Source organism: Microcaecilia unicolor, chromosome 2, assembly GCF_901765095.1.
Source record: "Microcaecilia unicolor chromosome 2, aMicUni1.1, whole genome shotgun sequence".
Classification (NCBI taxonomy): domain Eukaryota; kingdom Metazoa; phylum Chordata; class Amphibia; order Gymnophiona; family Siphonopidae; genus Microcaecilia; species Microcaecilia unicolor.
In genome coordinates, this window is record NC_044032.1 from 442,564,431 (window position 1) to 442,584,325 (window position 19,895).

The 19,895-nt window shown below is 41.7% G+C and overlaps 1 protein-coding gene across 1 annotated transcript in view; it reads right to left on the bottom strand.

The window, feature by feature from the left end:
* Positions 1-19,895, bottom strand: part of LOC115461208 (dedicator of cytokinesis protein 2-like) — a 1,592,043-nt gene that overhangs the window by 1,088,434 nt on the left and 483,714 nt on the right. The window contains 1 exon segment of the mRNA XM_030190877.1: positions 12,319-12,414. Coding sequence (XP_030046737.1) covers positions 12,319-12,414 — 96 coding nt within the window.

Here is a 19,895-nt window from a genome sequence, read left to right on the forward strand (position 1 = left end):
TGAAAAAAAAGCCCATGAAAATAAAAAAAAACTGCAGCACTGCCTGATGATAAGAATAGAAAAAACTGATGAGGCAGAGTAGAATTCTCCATGGCTCTGATATCACTTCCCTCCCATGAACCAGGAGCAGACAGAATAATAAGAGGACATTGAGGCTTTAGTTTAAGGGCTTCCATTTCCAGCCCTGAACAGTACTTCCTAGTGAACTGGCATTCTGCAAAGGTCAAGGCAAGCACAATGGGAAATTTATATTGTGATAGCATTGCTGCCCCTAGGATAGAAAGGGAAACCTTGGATGTATCCACACAGCACGCTCAACAACATGCAATTGCAACTAGAGAAAAAAAGTACAAAAGAAAGGGGGAAGTTATCAAGGAGGGCTACATGTGAGATGTGCTATTCTACTGTTAAATATCTACTGTTAGTATCTAAGTCTCATTGCATAAAATAAGATCTGTGCTAAATATCATGAAGTAGCAGTAAAATAACATGTCTTAATGGTAGCCAGCAGAAGACTGGCCATTCAGGCAACCATGCAGGGCCGAGTGGCTCTGTTCTGTTGCCTGCTGCTGCACATTACAGCCCCACCCCCCGCTCAGCCTCAGTGGGCTTTCCCCGGTCCTACCTTGAAGGTCCCTGCGTGGTTTAGTGACCTCTGCAGGGGCAGGAAAGAATCCCACTCTTTCCTGCCTGCTGCCGCTACACTGCCTGATGGCGCCTCCATGTTTTAAAAATGGCTGCCGAGATTTCCTGCAGTAGTATCACAAGACTGTCAAGACATGTAAGACTACCGCAGAAAGTCTCGGCAGCCACTTTGAAAACATGGCGGCGCCAGGCACAAAAGCGATAGCAGGCAGGAAAGAGTGGGGGGGGGGGGGGTTGCGGCCCCTGAAGAAGCCACTAGACCACCAGGGCCCTTCAAGGTAGGACCGGGGAGGGCCCACTTTGGCTAAGGGGTCTGTAGGGTGTGGGAGGAGGGCAGCAACTGTGGTGGTGGTGGTGGGGGAGGGACAGTAGTGCAGCAGTGGGGTGGCAGGCAATGCCCGGGAGGGAGCCCCAATGACCTTTATTGCCCAGGGCCCCCAACCACTATCAATACACCCCTGATGGTAATTCATGTTGATAACTGTGCCTCAGTCTGTATTCAGCAATGACAATAAAGTAAGGAAATTATCAATGTGGTCTACCACTAAGATGTGCTATTTTACAGTTATGCCCAGTTACTAGGAACTATCCCCCTAATTTTATAAAAATCATGACAAATTGTGCGTGCAATTTAATTGAATAATGAGCTAATTAGTACCAATAATTGGCTTTTTAACAGGCAATTATTGGCACTAATTAGATTTAATTGGCATTTAGATGGGTAAATTCCCACACCTAAAATTTACACACAATCTGAAAAAGGGGGCACAGAAATGGGAGGGTCATAGGCGTAATGACGGCATTTCTAAATTAGCGTGCATTGTTTTAGAATAACAGGGATATGCACCTAACAGGCAATATAGTTGGTGCAAATGGCCATGCAAAAGTTAGGCATGATTCCTGGGCATACAGGCTATTCTATGAACTGCATCTAACTTTAAGCATGGCTTATAGAATAGCGCTTGTTTGGTGCAGATTGTTTTGGTGCCATATATAGAATCTAGCCCTACGTCTCATTGCATAAAATGGAGCCTGTATTAAAATAGAATGAGTTAGTGGTAAAATAGCATTTATTTTATTTCACAAGATTTATAGTCTGCATTATTTTCATGAATCTAGGTGGAGAACAAGCTTACATACATAACACGTCTTAACAGTAGCACAAGGTGAACATAAGAATAGCCATACTGGGTCAGACTAATGGTCCATCCAGCCCAGTTATCCTGCTTCCAAAAATGGCCAATTCAGGTCACAAGTGCCTGGTAGAAACCTAAATTGTAGCAACACTCCATGCTACCAATCCCAGGGTAAGCAGTGGCTTCCCCATGTCTATCTCAATAGCAGACTACAGACCTTTCCTCCAGGAACTTGTCCAAACCTTTTTTAAACCCAGATATGCTAACAGGTGTTACCACATCCTCTGGCAGCGAGTTCCAGAGCTTAACTATTCTTTGAGTGAAAAAATATTTCCTCCTATTTGTTTTAAAAGTATTCCCATGTAGCTTCATTGAGTATCCCCTGGTTGTTGTACTTATGAAAGAGTAAAAAATTGATTCACTTTTACTCGTTTTACACCACTTAGGACTTTGTAGACCTCAATCATATCTCCCCTCAGCCATTTCTTTTCCAAGCTGAAGAGCCCTAACCTTTTTAGCCTTTCCTCATTTGAGAGGAGTTCCATCCCATTTATCACATTGTGGTCGCTCCTAAATCAATAAATGCAAACTAAAAACTGGGAAGTGGCCTTTTTGATGACATTAACATAACTTCTAACTATGATAATGATACTAGTGAGTAGATATTCTGCTCTGAGATTATTTTTACAAGGAAAGTGGAATAGAACAATGTAATTAAAAATAATATATGCAATAAAAAATTCAAAATCAAAACAAAACGTTAAGGTAATTCATCTCTACTTTGTTCTCATAGGCCTGCAATTCAATTTTCAAGTGAAATTCCCCATGGAGTTTCCCATTAAAAATCCAGTGGGGTGCCGGAACGACGGGACATACTTTGCAGGTACAGAATAAGTATGAAGGGTAATGCTGCTGCAAGGTTTTCAAAATGAAATCCTTTGCTGCATTTCACCATCTTGTCCCTGGCAAAACTCCTTTTTCCGCATGCAGGTGAAGGCAGTTCTCAAGATTCCCTCCCCCCCATCAATAAATACCAGTTTACTTGCAGAAATCCATTTGCAATGAGCCCCCTGATGGCTTATTTGCTGCAAGTTCATGTTGTAACGTCTTAACATGTACTATTCTCTGTCTATTAAGTATCTTTTATATCCAATACAAAGGTTCCCAACATAGTCCTTGGGATACACCCAGCCAGTCAGGTTTCAAGATATCGATAACAAATATGCATGAGATAAATTTGCATACAATGGAGGTAGTGCATGCAAATGCGGATATCCTGAAAACCTGACTGACTGGGTTGAGAACCTCTGATCTAATATAAAATATCTGGTTTTCTTATCAACTTCGGATCATAAAGTATTTATTTATTTGCTGCATTTGTATCCCACATTTTCCCACCAATTTGCAGGCTCAATGTGGCTTACATTATATAGCAATGGCATCACCATTAACAGAGTAAGAGGTTCAGCATATTGTTACAATTAATGTACAAAAATAACAGGTAGGTAGGGTAAATAAAATGATAATACATAACATACAAGTGAGAGTAGGAAAAAATGTAATGTTCAATAATGATAATATGATAAAATAATCAAATCAGAAGGGATCAATATTGGTTGGTTCTGGTATAGATTAGGAAACAAGTCATTAATGAGGATTCTTTTTGTAAGTCTCTTTGAACAGGTACGTCTTCAGTAACTTCCGGAAGGTTGTATATGACACTACACTTATATTTCAGATGATATGAAGTATATAGCGTGTTCCCGCAAGCCAAAAAAAAACTGCACATTGTAATGGCAAGGGTTACATATGCCCCTTACTACTTTACCTGTTAATTTGGGGACATAAGAATGAAAGGAGGGTTTCAGGGATATCTTCAGCTTACAGTCAGGTTATCAAGAAAATCTCTTAGGCTTCTTTGTGCTCTGCAGTTGTCTCCTTCCAAGCACTCTCACATTAGCATGCTCAGCTACTTTTTAGGGATACTGCTGACTCCTGTTGCAGGTAATCAAGCCAAGGCCTGGATTTACTTTAAGGCCTACTCGGACTTTACATAGTCAGAGGGGTAAAAATATGGAGTTGCATTTACATGGAAGTTGGAGTAGAGTAGTGTTGCCGATTTTAGGAGGAGCCGAAGCTTGGGGGCAGGGAGGGGATGAAGAGGAATCCCACCAACAATGTGTAGAAGGAGCTGAAAGCTAGCCATCTCATAAATCACACCTCTGCCAATTTGTTAAACCTGTGCTGGAAAGATGGCAATATTATCCAAAGTGGGGATGAGAAGACGTACTCCCGATATTCAGCACTATTTAACTGGCCATTAACGGCTCCTGGCTGGCTAAATAGCGTTTAAATCCATGAATATTCAGCGGGAGATAGCTGGCTATCACCCACTGAATATTCACGGTCAGCCCATATCCCCTGATTCTATATAGCATGCCTAGAGATCGGCAATGAAATCGGTTCGGATTCTATAATAATAACAGCTAATGAGCGCTGATAACAGCACTTAACAAGCAATAATGAGCACTAATTAGAATTTAGGCTCAGAACTCGCTAAATGTATTCTGTAACGATGTGTGCTTCTAATGTGTGCAGGCAAAAGAGGCATAGTTATGGGCGGGGAAATAGGCGTTTCGTGGGCATTCCAAAATTTACCCGCCTAATTATAGAATATATCCCAGTGCTCCTAAATCTACACACTGGGATTTATGCCACATATTCTTTGGTATAAATGGATGCATGTAGATTTAGGCACTGTAATATCAAATAATCGTATTCTATATTCGGCGCCTAAATCTAGGCACTGATTATAGAATATGCTTAGTTGACACTGATTTCAGCGCCGATTTTTTAGGCGCTATATATAGAATCTCCCACATAACTGGCTATCCATTAATATTCAATGCATCGCCAGCTAAGTTTGGCAGCCAATCTGGGCCACCAAAATAGCAGGCCTATCTTTGGACGGTTTAAATTTAACCAGCCAATGCTGAATATTGGCTTGGCTGGCCAAGTTTAAACTGGCCAAGAATAAACTGGATATTCAACGCTGGTTACTGGAAATGGCCCGTCGAGTATCCAGGCTCACTGCCGACTGTGGGTGTTAGTCGTGCTGCCTCCTGTGGGCTGAATATCAGCCCCATAGTCAGTCCATTTTAAACAGGATTTCAGCTGGGGTGGACTAAAATTGAGAATGGTGTTTTAGAATGAGCATTTGAGAGAAGTCACTAAAAGCAACAACCTGTCTATTGGCAGAACAAAATAAGAAAAAACCAGAACGCCTTTCCCGCAAATCACTTTCAGTATGTGCGTCAATGGAAAGGATCAGCATAAGATATCAGTGTTTAACATACATAAGGGAGAGCAGTGTTGCACTGAGAACTGATAGCAAACAGAGGCCTTCCACCCTTTCTCCTCTACACAGATTTTCTGTACAGTTATGTCTTCCATCACAGACAAATACAGTTTCAGTTTTATCACCAACAAGCCCTAAAAGATCCATTAAACATTAACTACTGGGAGTTGAGCACACTAGCAATATCACAAATGATACTTTTAATTAAATATTGAAAAATACAAGTTAAGCAAATAGTTATACTGAGACTAGAGCTTTCTTAATTAGAACACGTTCCGAGTCAAGCAAGAAGACATCTTATGAGTGAGCAGTGGGCTGCTAACTTTGACCATGGTCAGGAACTGTGGAGATAGAACTAAAGATCATACATGAACAGTGAGATTCAAAGAGAAGTGTATATTCCTGAATGCCATGCTAATCTGTTAGGATTTAGGAGCAATCAGCAGCATTTCCAAATTGATTCACCACTAAAATAGTCAAAGGTCAACTATTACTGGTGCTAGTCCAAAATTGTACTAGACTAAGATGAAAGAGCTCTTTCTATGAATCAGAGACTGTCAACGTGTAGGTAGAATCTACTATTGCTTACAGCTTTGAAGACAAACACCGATGTTGTAAACCCATTCTTGTATATTCATCATATATATATATATATCTTTTCCATGTACTATTCAGTCATTCAACATTGACCCAATAAAGGTAACCTAGCCGAAAGGCAGTCACAGATTTACGGTTAGTACATAAAATGGCATCATGTACAATTTATTTGCTGCTCTTTATTCATATGAAGCCATGTGGATTAGCATAATGTCCACAACTACCTTATTTAACACAATTTGAATTCTTAATTGTCTTGTCCACACTCCTCCACATTCCAAGTTCACATTTTTTTCAATTATTTTAATCATGTGTTCAAAATGAGACATGCATCCTTCTTTCAAATGCAGCTCAAGAGGACAATTAAGTACTTAATAACAAACCATCACTCTCATAAATGGATAAAGGCAAACACTTGGCAGTTACATGAACTCCTTGTTTCTCCTGTATATACAGACACTGCCTCTTTTGAGAATAACATGAAAAATCACTCAAAGGAAATTAAACTTAACACCATGGATCATCAAACATCTGTTTATAAATACATTTAAGCATTTAAGAAAATCACTAACGATTTTAGAAAACATGTATAGGTTTATGCAAATAGTCCCACAGAAATTTAAATATGCCATCTATTTAGCCCAACACACTAGGATGTGCAAATATACCATGTTTAAAGGAACAGGCTCCCATTTTGATCAAACACTTAGAAATGCTTTATTTAATACTGAAAATTTTAAATACAGTAGAGTCTTGATTATCCAACATAAATGGGACTGACAGGTTGTTTGATAATCAAAAAGTCGGATAATCCATAACAAGCTGATGAAAGATAAAATAGAAGTATATTGAATGCATGTTTCAAAAAAGGAAACAGTAAAAAAGAGCTTAAAACTTAATGTACCCAAGAATCTTATCTAGCACTGTAGCTTTTCAACTAAATGCGATTCCAGGAAAGAGAAAGAGAAACACGTGTGCATCTCAGCGACAATGCTGTAACGTCACTGAGGTATGTCGGATAAGTAAGACTCTACTGTATTACAGTTCAAAGTGTACTGTACCTCATTCTTGCCAAAGGTGGCCACCCTATTAAGAGTGCAGCGCAAATCATACATACATCGCCCTTTGGGAGGGGGGCAGGGGCTAAAATATTTGGTTCTATAAACTACATGAATTTCTAGTGGACAGTGTCACAGGAAGGGGCCTATAATCTCAAAATTCACATTTAAAGAGCTTCAAGATTTGCATATGAGAAAGCAGCATTTCAATGGTCATATTATTTATTTTTGTATGTGTTATCAGTTGCTAAATCTCCTAGGATTCAGGTTGATTAACAAATAACGTAAGTAGATTAAAACAATATAAAACAACAAAGTCTATAATAACACAACGGAAGCAATAAAACATAAAAGCACAGACAATCTAAAGGTAATTCTATAAGGGGATGCCTAGATTTTGGCACTAGGAAAGCACCTATATGAAGCGTATTCCATAAAGAAAAAAGGACACCTATTTATCTTTATAAAATTCTAGTCTGAGTGGCCAAAACACATCTCTGTTTAAGGTGTGAACATTTGCACATATAGCTGCTACAAATACTACATAAGTACATAAGTATTGCCATACTGAGCAGACTGAAGGTCCATCAAGCCCAGCATCCTGTTTCTAACAGTGTCCAATCCAGATCGCAAAAGATCATCATGCATCAATTTTGCTTTCCTTTAGTCCTTCCGGACTGACCTAGAATGACTGGTGGGTTGTTAAGGCCTTCCACCAGGTGGAGACTGAGAACACTGATTTTGAAAGAGCCAATAAGAGCCTAGCTCAGCCCTTGAAAGCCTCAGTATATCAGTAACAAAGCAAGAGGAAAGAAGGAACAACATGACATCTGTGCACCGCTCGGCTATCTCAGCCACAGAAATACATATCAAAAAATCTGCGCTGGCAATCGACCAATGAACATTTTGCTTTTTAAATTAATTAATTAACTTATTTTTTTTTTTACTGGCCCCACAGAGACAAAAGGAAAAGTATACACTAAAGAAAAACAGTATGCAACTCACCAAACGAATTACCTTATGGAAAGGGAGGGATCTGGGCCGGTCCGGAGGGACTAAAGGAAAGCAAATTAGCAGGTAGGACCTAATTTCTCCTTCCTTAGCATCCCTTAGGACCGGCCCAGAATGACTGGTGGAAAGTACCAAAGCAGTCAAACAAGGGAGGGAACAACAAGCTCTGCTGAAAGAACACGCCGACTAAAAATCATGTCTTGACACGCCTGGACATCTACTCTGTAATGCCAGACAAACAAATGTAAGGAAGACCAAGTGGCCGCTTACAAATATCCACCAGAGAAATCCAAGAACGTTTTGCCCAGGATGCTGCCTGACCTCTGGTAGAATATCCGGAACTGGCTTGCCTTACAGAATATAGGCGGAACTAATTGCCTCTTTAATCCAATGGGTAAGAGTGGCTTTAGAAGCTGCCAAACCCTTACGACTACCACCTAGCAAAATGAAATGATGGTCCAAATGATGAAACTCCTCTGGTTGCTGCACATATTCCTTCAACACACCCCTAACATCCAGAGTATGCAATGACCGCTGTTCCTTCAACCACTTGGATGAACTGAGAGTCAGAAGGACCAGAAACTGACTAATATGAAAGGGAGAGAAAACTGTAAGAAGAAAAGATGGAACTGTCTGCAACACTATGCATTCTTCGAAGAACTCCAAAAAGGGAACTCAACAGGAAACAGCCTGTAATTCTGACACTTGTCTCAGCAAAAAAATGGCGACTAAGAACACCAATGTTATAGTAAGGTCCTTAATTGAAATTGAAGCCAAGGGCTCAAAGGGAGGACAAATGAGAGTCGTGAGGACTAGATTAAATCCCAAAAAGGAAAGGACGCAAAGATTAACATCTCCCAGGAACCTTACCACATCAAGATGATTACACAAGGGCTTGCCCTTAACTCACCCCCGAAACAAGAGAGGGCCACCATCTGAACTTTAAGGGAAGCTATGGCTAACCCCTACTCCAAACCATCCTGCAAGAAATCAAGGATCTGTGGCACAGAAGCCTGTAACAGAATGGCCTCCTGGTCGGTACACCAAGCTTCAAAAAAACCTCCAGACGTGAACATTTACCAACAAAGTAGAACAGCGACGGGAACACAACATAGTAACAAATACATTCACCAAATATTCATGCTTCATCAACCCAGCCCTCTCAAGAGCCAGGGCATAAGACAAAATTGAGTTGGATTCAATATGCCAACCAGCCCCTGCGACAGAAAGCTGACCGGCTCAGGAAGATAGCGCTCTGGACCTACTACCAGATGCCTGAGATCCGCATACCACAGATGCCTCAGCCAATCAGAGGCCACCAGGATCACCAACCCTGCGTGTCCTATCCTTTGACTGGCCTGACCTAACAGAGGACAGGGAGGTACTATGAACAGGAGTCCCATCAACCACGGCCGAAGTACAGTATACAAGCCTTCCAAGTTCTTTTCTTTTCTGTGGCTGAAGAAATGAGGTACCTTGGCATTTCATCGAGGTGCCATCAGAACAATCCCTGACAAACTCCACTGAAGGACTATTGCCGCAAACACCTTGGAACTGAGAGATCACTCTTCGGGAGCTAAGGTCTGATGGCTGAGGAAAACTGCTTGAATATTCAGAACTCCCACTATATGAGAGGCAGATCCTCGAGACGCCACTCTACCCAAGACATGAGTAGAGCTGTCGCTTGTGTCAACTTTAGATTGTTTATTCCACTTGACTATTGACACACGCTACTGCCGTTGCATTGACCAACAACTCTCATACCACTCGTCCCTCGAGGAGACTGTGAAAATTGTCTAACACTAGCGAACAGCTCTGATCACTAACAAATTGATGGAGATAGCCATTTCCTCCACTGACCACAAAATGAATTCCAGAGGGAATCCCCCTCAGGGACCCCTCCCTGCCACTCAGGCCGTCCCAAAGGTAACCCAGAAGAGAGCTGCTGGGGTAGTGCAGGCCAGTCTATCGAGTCAGCTTGCTTGTCCAACATGGCGGAAGTTCCTGCCAAAATTGGCCCCGCTGTAGAAATTGATCTCGTCTCTACTGACACCTCTACTGCAGGAGCAATTGTCACCCACATGTTCTTCTTAGGCACGGTCGACTGAATAGGAAGTTCGGCAGCAGCTGCCAAGTTTACAAATACCGGCAGATGAGTGGAGGAGTGGCCTAGTGGTTAGGGTGGTGGACTTTGGTCCTGAGGAACTGAGAGTTTGATTCCTGGCACAGGCAGCTCCTTGTGACTCTGGGCAAGTCACTTAACCCTCCATTGCCCGCCGTCTTGAGCCTGCCATGAGTGGGAAAGTGCGGGGTACAAATATAACAAAAAAAAAAAAAGACCCTGTCATAGAAACACCAGAACTGTGCAATTTCTCTGCCATAGCAGAGAAGGAAATTTGGCCTTAGACTCTGTGGGGAAACAGCCAGTAATTGAATAAGTGGAGCTACATTGGTCTTTCTTTTTTTTCTTTTTTTTTTTGTAAACAAAGTACTCCTCTACTTCTCCTGTCCTTTTTCTTTTATATACAAAGAATGAAATGTGGCTGTTCCCCACTGCCTTGCAACACCCTTTCCTCGAAGGGGTGGAGGTTAGCACCAGATCAAATTGACACCGGAGACCCAAGGGTACACCGGGAAGTTCGGGGAGAGAGAGGAGGAGGAGGGACTCAGTCATCTGAGTTTGCAGTCCTGAGGCATTAGAAACCCCATGGGTCTCAGCCTCTGCCTGCTTTTTTAAACCTAGCAGTGCGTAGATGTGAAAAGACCTGCCAGAATAGAATAACCTGTGTCTTTCAAAGGAAGAAAGATAACAAAGAAGAAAAAAAAATTTGAGACACAAGGCCTCACCACCCCATCCACCTGCTGGAGACTGAGAATACTGAGGTTTTCAAGGGCTGAGCTGGGCTCTTATTAGCTCACTCAAAATTAGTGTTCTCAGTCTCTACCTGCTGGAAGGCATGGACAACCCATTAATCATTCTGGGCCGGTCCGGAGGGACACTAAGGAAACTGGCATTTACACACATTCTTGCTGCCTTAATCTAGGCACCCCTTATAGAATTCAGTGAATGGAAATAAACAGTTTTATGAAGCTTTTCTAATGTCTGAGTGATATGAAATTTTCAAACACCAAGGAATGCATTGTGCAATGTACATATTGCAATTTGATCACATATTTATTTTGTAAACCCATAAGTAAAGCATTATAATACACAAAAGGCCGAAGGAACACAAAAATTAACCAAAACAGGAAAAAGTGCACCTATAAAGATGCTGGTTCTTCTCTACAGGAAAGCATTTTTGGCTTTCTATGAATGTGTTAATGCACAAAAAAGCCTGTTTTGTTGTTGTTGTGTTTTGGTTTTATTTGGAAAGGACTAGACTACACAAGGTCACCATCATTACTTCTGACAGAAGAGAGGGGAAATGACATGTTGTAAATATAGCTCATTTTTTGGGTTCATTTCACTTCAAGAACTTCTGTAAGCCCTGATGAAGGCATGAGCTGAAGCATGGCCATGTAGGGTTGTTCATTATCCAGTGGGTTGTACTGTTGTATTGTTTGATCAATTGATTAATAAATATTGGATAATATAATTTTTAAACACATACGGTAAGTACACTTTTTCCTGTTTAAGCACTGCAGTAGTTCCAACATATCATAACCATTCAGTGAACATTAGCCAACTGTAACTGAGATAAATAGGGTTAAGAATAGGAATCATCCTTAATTTCCAAAAGAAAACCTTTAAACTTCACAAATTTTTACCTCTAACTGTACCAGTAAGATGTAACCTACAACTACCATCTCGGGGGGGGGGGGGGGGGGGGGGGGGCTAAATGTACAACTCAATCTTTTAACCCAAACAATTCAGTTTTCTACCATTTCAGAAATAACTTATTAAAATGCAATTGTAGCTCTACATTCCTCCAACATAAAGTGACAAGCAAAACTTCTTTGTGGCCTTTCTCTAATGTACATAAAATCTGCACATCATCTGTATACTGCATGCATTAATTAAATAACCCAGTGGCTGCAAGTACATGTTAAAAAGCAAAGGGGAAAACACCAACTTCTGAGGAACACAACAGAGAAGACTCCAGAACTCAGAATCCATATTATCCAAATAAACCTGTTACATTCTCTACAACAAAAGGAAGCAAAACAATGTCTAGATTTTCCTCTGACACTAAAGCCCCAAATGAATAAGTGAGATACAATATGATCAATGGTGTCAAAAGTAGAGGCTGGATCCAACTACATCCTTCCAGCATCCAAACTTCTACACAAATCATCTGGTGATGTAATTGAAGTAGTTTCTGTACCATTTCCTAATCTAAATCCAGACTGACAGTAGCCACTCCTGCCTGCTACAGCACACAAACACTATAGCACCACTGCCACAGATTTCAAATCCACACAAAATCATAATCCATTAATATCAATCAAAATCAAACAGCAAAGTTCCCAAAGCTGGGCAAGAAGTACTGAAAAATAACCAAGAAGTACTTACACTGAGTTCGTGCTCCCTACCCAGGATCATTACTCTCCGGTTAACAGTACGTAGAAGTTTTTCCAGTATAATCTGGACATGATCCTTGGATTTCTCCTGAAGTATGCAATTAAGAAAAGGAAACACACAGGTCAGACATTACATTTCTGAAGCACTCTGAAAGCTGAAAAATGTGAAAAAGGAGATCTATATTAATATTCACCTAATCCAGCAAGGGTATTAAATAAAGTTGCCAAAAGGGAGACTTTTCTTGTAATATTTGTTTTTTGTTACATTTGTACCCCATGCTTTCCCACTCATGGCAGGCTCAATGCAGTAGGCAATGGAGGGTTAAGTGACTTGCCCAGAGTCACAAGGAGCTGCCTGTGCCGGGAATCAAACTCTGATCCTTCATTCCCCAAGACCAAAGTCCACCACCCTAACCACTAGGCCACTGATCCCTTCCTTGTTCACATTCAAACCCAGTCCACATTTCTGCTTCTTTTAGTTACCTACTACCACTCTAAAATTCTTGTTTAACACCTTCAGTAAACAAGTGGCTAGCAATATTATCACCATCATTAGTAAGGCTCTGAATCCTTACCACATATTATTTATTTATTATTTATTGCATTTGTATCCCATATTATCCCACCTCTTTGCAGGCTCAATGTGGCTTACAATATATCATGGATAGTGGAAATGAGAGGAGAATTGACATTTAGTGTTACAGTAGTATTTTGGGTTGCATGGTAATGGAAAACATGATACTGATATAATATAAGGCATTCTTAACATTACTAGGTATATGTGGGGATTTCACATGTTTTGGTCTTTGTGGTATATCTTGTCAAAGAGATGGGTCTTCAGCAGTTTGCGGAAGTTGGTCATATCTGCTTTGTCCACTGCATGCGGTAATTAAGAATCCTGTCGTTTACTTTTGTCTCCTTTTTCCACTAACTAACTTGCAACAGTAAGCAGTATTATTCAGTAGAGCAGTTTCCCTCAGAAGAAGTGGAGTGAAATGTTTGGTGCCATATTGGACACTCTGAAAATAGGTTTCTTTGGAGGCTGTGATATCTTTTTTTGCACGTGGGCTTTCTGGGCATCTTAAGTCCTTTTATCAGGTGTCTCTGCATAGAGTAGGGGGTGAGGTTTATGGGTTGCATAGTGTTACTCTAGAATACAATCAATGGATTGGTGTTAGTCTACCTCAGTTGTTCCCAAACCAGGTTTTGGAGGCACCCCAAGCAGTCAGGTTTCCAGGATAACAACAGTGAATAAATTGAAAAATATCAAGCAATTACCACCAAGCACCCTTCTTGTCACGATGGATGTAGAATCACTATACAGCAACATTCCCCATGCAGATGGCATAGCTGCATGTGAGAAATTCCTAAAAACATCCACACTGGACCATCAATACTCACCAGAAACCATTACAAAACTAATCAAATTTATTTTAACTCACAACTATTTCCGCTTTAACAATGATATCTATCTACAAATAATGGGCACTGCGATGGACAGCACCCCAATATGCCAACCTCGTTATGGCTGAGCTGGAAGAGACATTTCTGAATACATACCAGACCAAACCCCTAAAATACTACTGGTACATCGATGACATTTTTATGATTTGGACTGGGGGGGAAGAAACTCTGAAACAATTTTACAATTCCTTCAATACATACCGTCCTAAAATCAGATTCAAAATTGACTACTCCCCAGAAAAAGTCAATTTTTGGACACCAAAGTCTCAATCAGCGATGGCTATATACCAACATCCATATATAAGAAACCCACAGACAAATGCAGCTACCTTCACAACTCCAGCTTCCACCCTTTACATACAAACAGATCCATTATTTACAGCCAAGCCACAAGATACCACTGTATCTGCTCTGACCCAAGGGACAGAGACAGACACCTTGAAATCCTGACTGCATCCTTCAAACAGAAAGGCTACAACCCCAAAATAATCTCCAAGAATATTGCCTCCTCCCTCAAAACACCCAGGGAAAATCTGCTACAGTACAAAGAAAAAAAAGCCACGGACAGAATCCCCCTTATAGTGACATACAACCCAGAGCTAGAAAAATTAAGAAAAATCATAAAAGATCTTCAGCCTCTACTCCAGGAGGATGAATTACTGAAAGAGATATTCCCATTCCCACCAGTGCTGGCTTTCCGACAGCCACCCAACTTAAAACACAAGCTAATTAGAAGTAAGTTCCCAACACAGACTCAAAAAGAAAAGAATCCTATTCTTATAATATGCTATGAGTGCAGGTGATGTGTATCTCCCTGAGGGAGGGGAAGACATTTTAAGGTTAATATTAGCAAATAAAATGTTGATAGTTAGCAACATTATTGGATTGTTGGTTTAATCACATATTCACAATGAATGCAACTATGCAATGGACAAAATATAAAATCTCTCTTCCAAGACTGCACCATATATAACTGCCTTTATAAGACTGGCATTGTGGTGTATTGCCGACTGTCCTGTTTGTGATTCTACCGTTTAATCACGAAGGAATATAACCTGCATGGAGTGGACAGTGCAGCTCTGGGTGCCTTGATGTGCAGACTAGATGGACCATGCGGGTCTTTATCTGCCGTCATTTATTATGTTACTATGCTACTTGTTGGGCTGCCAGGAAACCAGATCCTTTTTTTCATGGTGAGTCTGTGAGAAAGATAGGTGTCTTTATGTTTGGCCTTTGACTACATGAATAAACCTTTTAGTTTGCCTCTGAATAATTGTGTGGCTGAATGTTAAAAGCCCAGGCCTCAAACACTCAGACACAAACTGACTCTCTCCTTGTGGAGTTCTCTTCTTCAACAAGGCATTCAAACACCCCCAGTCATTTATTTGAATAGCCAGTTGTGGCCATTTCAGTAGTAGCTGTGCTCCTCTCCTTTGTGTTTCTTTTCCTGCTATCTAACTATTTGTTCTGAGCCTATCTGCTCTTCGAATTGTAAACAACCTTGATGTTCTTTTGTAGAAAGGGTGATTTTGCAAGTTCCACAATAAGCTACAGTAAAATAAACTCACTTAAAGGCCTTTGATCTCAGACCAATGTGGGGTCATCCAAGAAGATTGACTGTATATCCAAAAACATGTGACTTAATAGAAGTAGAGGGATACAAGAAAGAGACAAGGAAAGAAACTAGACTCTAGTAGGTGGACAGACAGACCAAGCTAGGCTTTGGATAACAGACATATTTTTGCGCTCAGTTATTAGGAATGCTGCAGATTTGCCATCGGCTGAAAATGTTACGGCTGCACATATTGTTGCTCTTGCATTACCTCCTTCACAGTCCCATCCTCCCACTGAAATGAACCAAACAAATTGTCAGAGTATGCTGAGGAAAGTCTGTATCAGCAAAGTTTCTTAATTAGAGGAAAGAACAAGATAGAGAGGTAGACAAGTATCCTCTTTGGTTCAGACCTGCACAGTGCTGCGTGATGTTCGTCATGAGTATAGAGAAATGAAGGTTCCTTCAGTCCGAGAGGGATTAATTAGGGGCGTGTAGTACAGCACGAATTGCTCATCATTCACAGTTTCTGCTTGTTCCTGAAACAGCTAAATCATCAGAACAGCAAATTGGCTCAGAAGGTTTTCTAATATCCTTGTATTTTTATGTGCTTTCAGTTTGTTTGTATGAGGGGATAGAGAGTCAGTGAAGGTGGGGCACAGGTACAGATTATATTAGTTTACTGGTACAGTTTCATGATGCACGGTTCTGCTAAGGTACCTGCAGCACCCAGAATGAGCAACTCAAACAAATCTGCCAACGCATCAGTCTTGGTCTACAACAACCATCCTGCTCCAACATTGAGCCCCCAAGTAGTGGATGCTAAAAGATGTGAAGCTGTTGGATGTTTCTTAGGATTGTCTTGGAACCTGATATTTTTATTGAATCAGAGGTTGCACTCAATATTTCCTTCTACTTTACAAAGAAAAACGATTACATGCAAATGAAAACATTGAACCCTGAGCGAAAGCACAGAAGGGGGGTAAACTGCATGGAGAGGCAGATACAAGTCTAACTACCCTACTGGAAGGGGCATTTCAGTCTTTATCTGCTGTCATCTGTTATATTACTGGCTGCAAGGTGGGAGTCATCAATTCATCCTACTGGCTGAATGTCCCATGGAGTTTTGTTGTGATTACTTGTTTAATTTGTACATATGACAGGCTAATATTCAGCCATGCAATCTCTGGTTAAAGATAACTGGATATTCAGACTTACCCAGTTATCAGTGATGTTGAAAAGAGCTTACCAAAGTTAAGCAGATAAAGTTGCCCAGTTAAGTTTAGAACAGTGTTTTTTCTGAGCAAACTTAACTGAGAATCTTTAACTAGATAGAGCGGAATATCCGGCTACATGTTATTGATGCACCCGGCATACCAATTGTTTTTCCCGATATAACTGGCTACATTTTACTATGTATGTTTTTGGATTTTTATTAGGTATGTTTTTATGGAAACCGCTTAGGGCAGTGATGGCGAACCTATGGCACGTGGGCCAGAGAGGGCACGCAGAGGCCTCTCTGTTGGCACGCGCGCCGTTGCCTCACCCGCCGGAAATTCGTTCCCTCCTCCCTTCAAGTTCCAGGCTCCCTCCCTCCGAATTTTAAAAGTAATCTATTTTACCTCGTCAGGGTTAGGGCGGCAGCATGCAGGCTCGGCTCGGTTCTTAGTTCAGTTTTCCTTTCTCTCTCAGCTCTGGTCCCGCCCTCATGTCCTGTTTCTGCAAAGGCGGGACCAGAGCTGAGAGAGAGAGAGAAGGGAAAACTGAACTAAGCACCAAGCCGAGCGTGCATGCTTTTTACCGCTGTTGCCGCCCTAACCCCAACAAGGTAAGATAGATGACTTTTAAAATTTGGAGGGAGGGGGGACCCTGGACCTGGGAGGGAGGGAGGGAGGGAGGGGGGCATGCATCCCCTGTTAAATTGCCCTGTTGGCACTTTGCGATAAATAATTAGATTTTGGGTTACTGTTTGGGCACTTGGTCTCTGAAAGGTTCGCCATCACTGGCTTAGGGTATAAGCGGGGTAAAAGTGGATAAAATAAATAAATAAATACATTTTAACCAGTTGACAAGTTGTCCAAATAAAATTTAATGGGTAGCCAGGGCAGGAAATGTGAACATTGTCTGGCTGACTCCTCAAGTTATCCAGTTAAATCTTTTAACTATCGCCACCTAGGATTTTTCGATTTGTATTGTTCATAAAGCTTCTACATGGCTTCCCTTTGCTTGCAAAAGAAAATGCAGATGGAATAACCCTACATTTCTCAGGCAGGGCTAATTTTTTGTCATGCTTATTTTTTATTTAACTCACTTTTCCCTACTGGCAATTAGTTTAAGAACTGTGGGAAGGGAGAATGGCTAACCCTCTAGCATTATTGAACATTTTTTCCATAAGCTCCGTATCAGTCTCCTTCTGGCAAATTACTGGCAGACTGCAGAGAAAAGGGCTAAGTTTCAAATCAATAACAAACAATTAAAGCATATTTTGTCTCTGAACTCCCTTTGTTTTCTTGTTTTAAATATCAAACAGGTCCTAGGGATGAATTAATGGAGTTTTTCAAGCCTCCCTATATTCCACTAGATACAGCTACAGTAAAAGGAGCCATAGAGACTGCCAGGCCTCCCTATCCACAGTTTTTCAAAGCAGTGCCCCAAAACTACAGAGCAAGTTGCCAATGGCAATTTGGTAAGAAGCTCAGGATCTGTAATTCAAAGGCTAAAGCTAGTTTTGTTTTTATGTGTTTATATAAGCATTTTGATTTTACTATTGATGATTTTAACACTTTTTAGTGGAGTAGCAGCCTAGTGGTTAGAATACCAGACTGACAACCAGGAAAGCCAGGTTCAAAACCTGCTGCTGCTTCTTGTGATCTTTGGCAAGCCACTAACTCCCAAATTCTGTATATGGCACCTTAAGTTGTGAATGCTAATTTGGTGCGCACAACTTAATTAACTATCTATTCAGCACTGATAATTGGTACTTAACAAACAATTAGTGGCACTAATTGGCTATAATTAGAATTTAAATTATAATGCGCACAATTGAAAAGGAAGCGTGGCCATGGGTATGCAATGGGTGGATTGTGGGCATTTCAAAAAACTATATGCACTATTATAGGCTACACTTGATCTGTTGCTACTAACTGAGTTTCTGCCAGGTACTTGTGACCTGGGTTAGAGGGACCATTTGTCATATCCAGTATGGCTATTCTTATGTTCATTAACCCCCTAATTCTATAAAAGTTGTGTGCACAACTTAATTAAATAACAGGCTAATTAGTGCCAATAATTGGCATTTTCTCAAGAAATTATTGGCACTAATTAAATTTAATTGAACTTTCCATGTGTGAATTTAGGCATGGGATCCGCACCTAGAATTTGAAAAAGGGGGCGCAGAAATGGGAGTGTCATGAATGGAACAGGGGCATTCCTAAAAGTAATGTGTGTTGTTATGGAATAATGGGGATTAGGAAATGTACATTTGCAACAGGGGCATAGCCAGACTTCGGTGGGAGGGGGGTCCAGATCCTGAGGTAAGGGGGCACATTTAAGCCCCTCCTCCAGCACCACCGACCCCCACGTCACTTTTGACCCTCCGCCCGCCACCGCCGCCCCTCCCCTTTTGACCCCCTCTTCCTTCCGCCACCAACCCTCCCCTGCCACCACCGTCAGGTACCTGTGCTGGTGGGGGGTCCCCAACCCCCACTGGTTAAAGTCCTCTTCAGCACTGGTCTCCAGCGCGTTGCTGATCTGGAAGGAATCTGTTTCTGTGTCCTCCTGGCGTCCTGCACGTTCGTACGTTCCTATGTGCAGGACATCAGGACAACTCAAACAGAAACAGAATCCTTGCAGATCAGCAATGCGCCGGCCCGGAGACCAGCGCTGAAGAGGACTTCAGCTGGCGGGGGTTGGGGACCCCTGCCAGCACAGGTACCTGATGGTGGTGGCTGGGGAGAGGTGGTGGCGGGGGAAAGGGGGGGGGTCAAAAGGGTTGGCGGCGGGGGGCCATGGCCAAATCTGGGGGGGGGGGGCCCATATAGCTAAGCCCCTGATTTACACCACTTTTCAGTTGGTGCAAATGGTTGAACCTAAGGTTAGGCATAATTCCTGGGAGTAAGCACTATTCTGTACACCCCGTCTAACTTTAAGCATGGCTTATAATACAGTGCTTTTTTTGGTACTGATGTTTTAGTGCAATACATAAAATCTCTCCTTAAGTGCCTAATGCACTTTAGGAAGAGGGCCTCTTAGATTGTGAGCCCTCTCAGGATAGGGAAATATCTAATGTAGAGATGTAGCCAGACCTCAATTTTAGGGGAGGGGCCTGAGTTCAAAGTGGGGGGGGGGCACATTTCTCCCCACCTCCCCACTGCTCTCCACCCCCGCCAGCACCCCACATACTTGGGCTGGCGGGGATCCCCCAGCCCCCCTGGCAGAAGCTTTCCTGTAGCGATACTCAGTGCCATGCTGCCTGCCCTGCTTTTGCCACTCTGGCACGTATGCTCAATTTTAGTGCAACTGAGCATGCATGAAGCATGACTTGTGGTAAAATA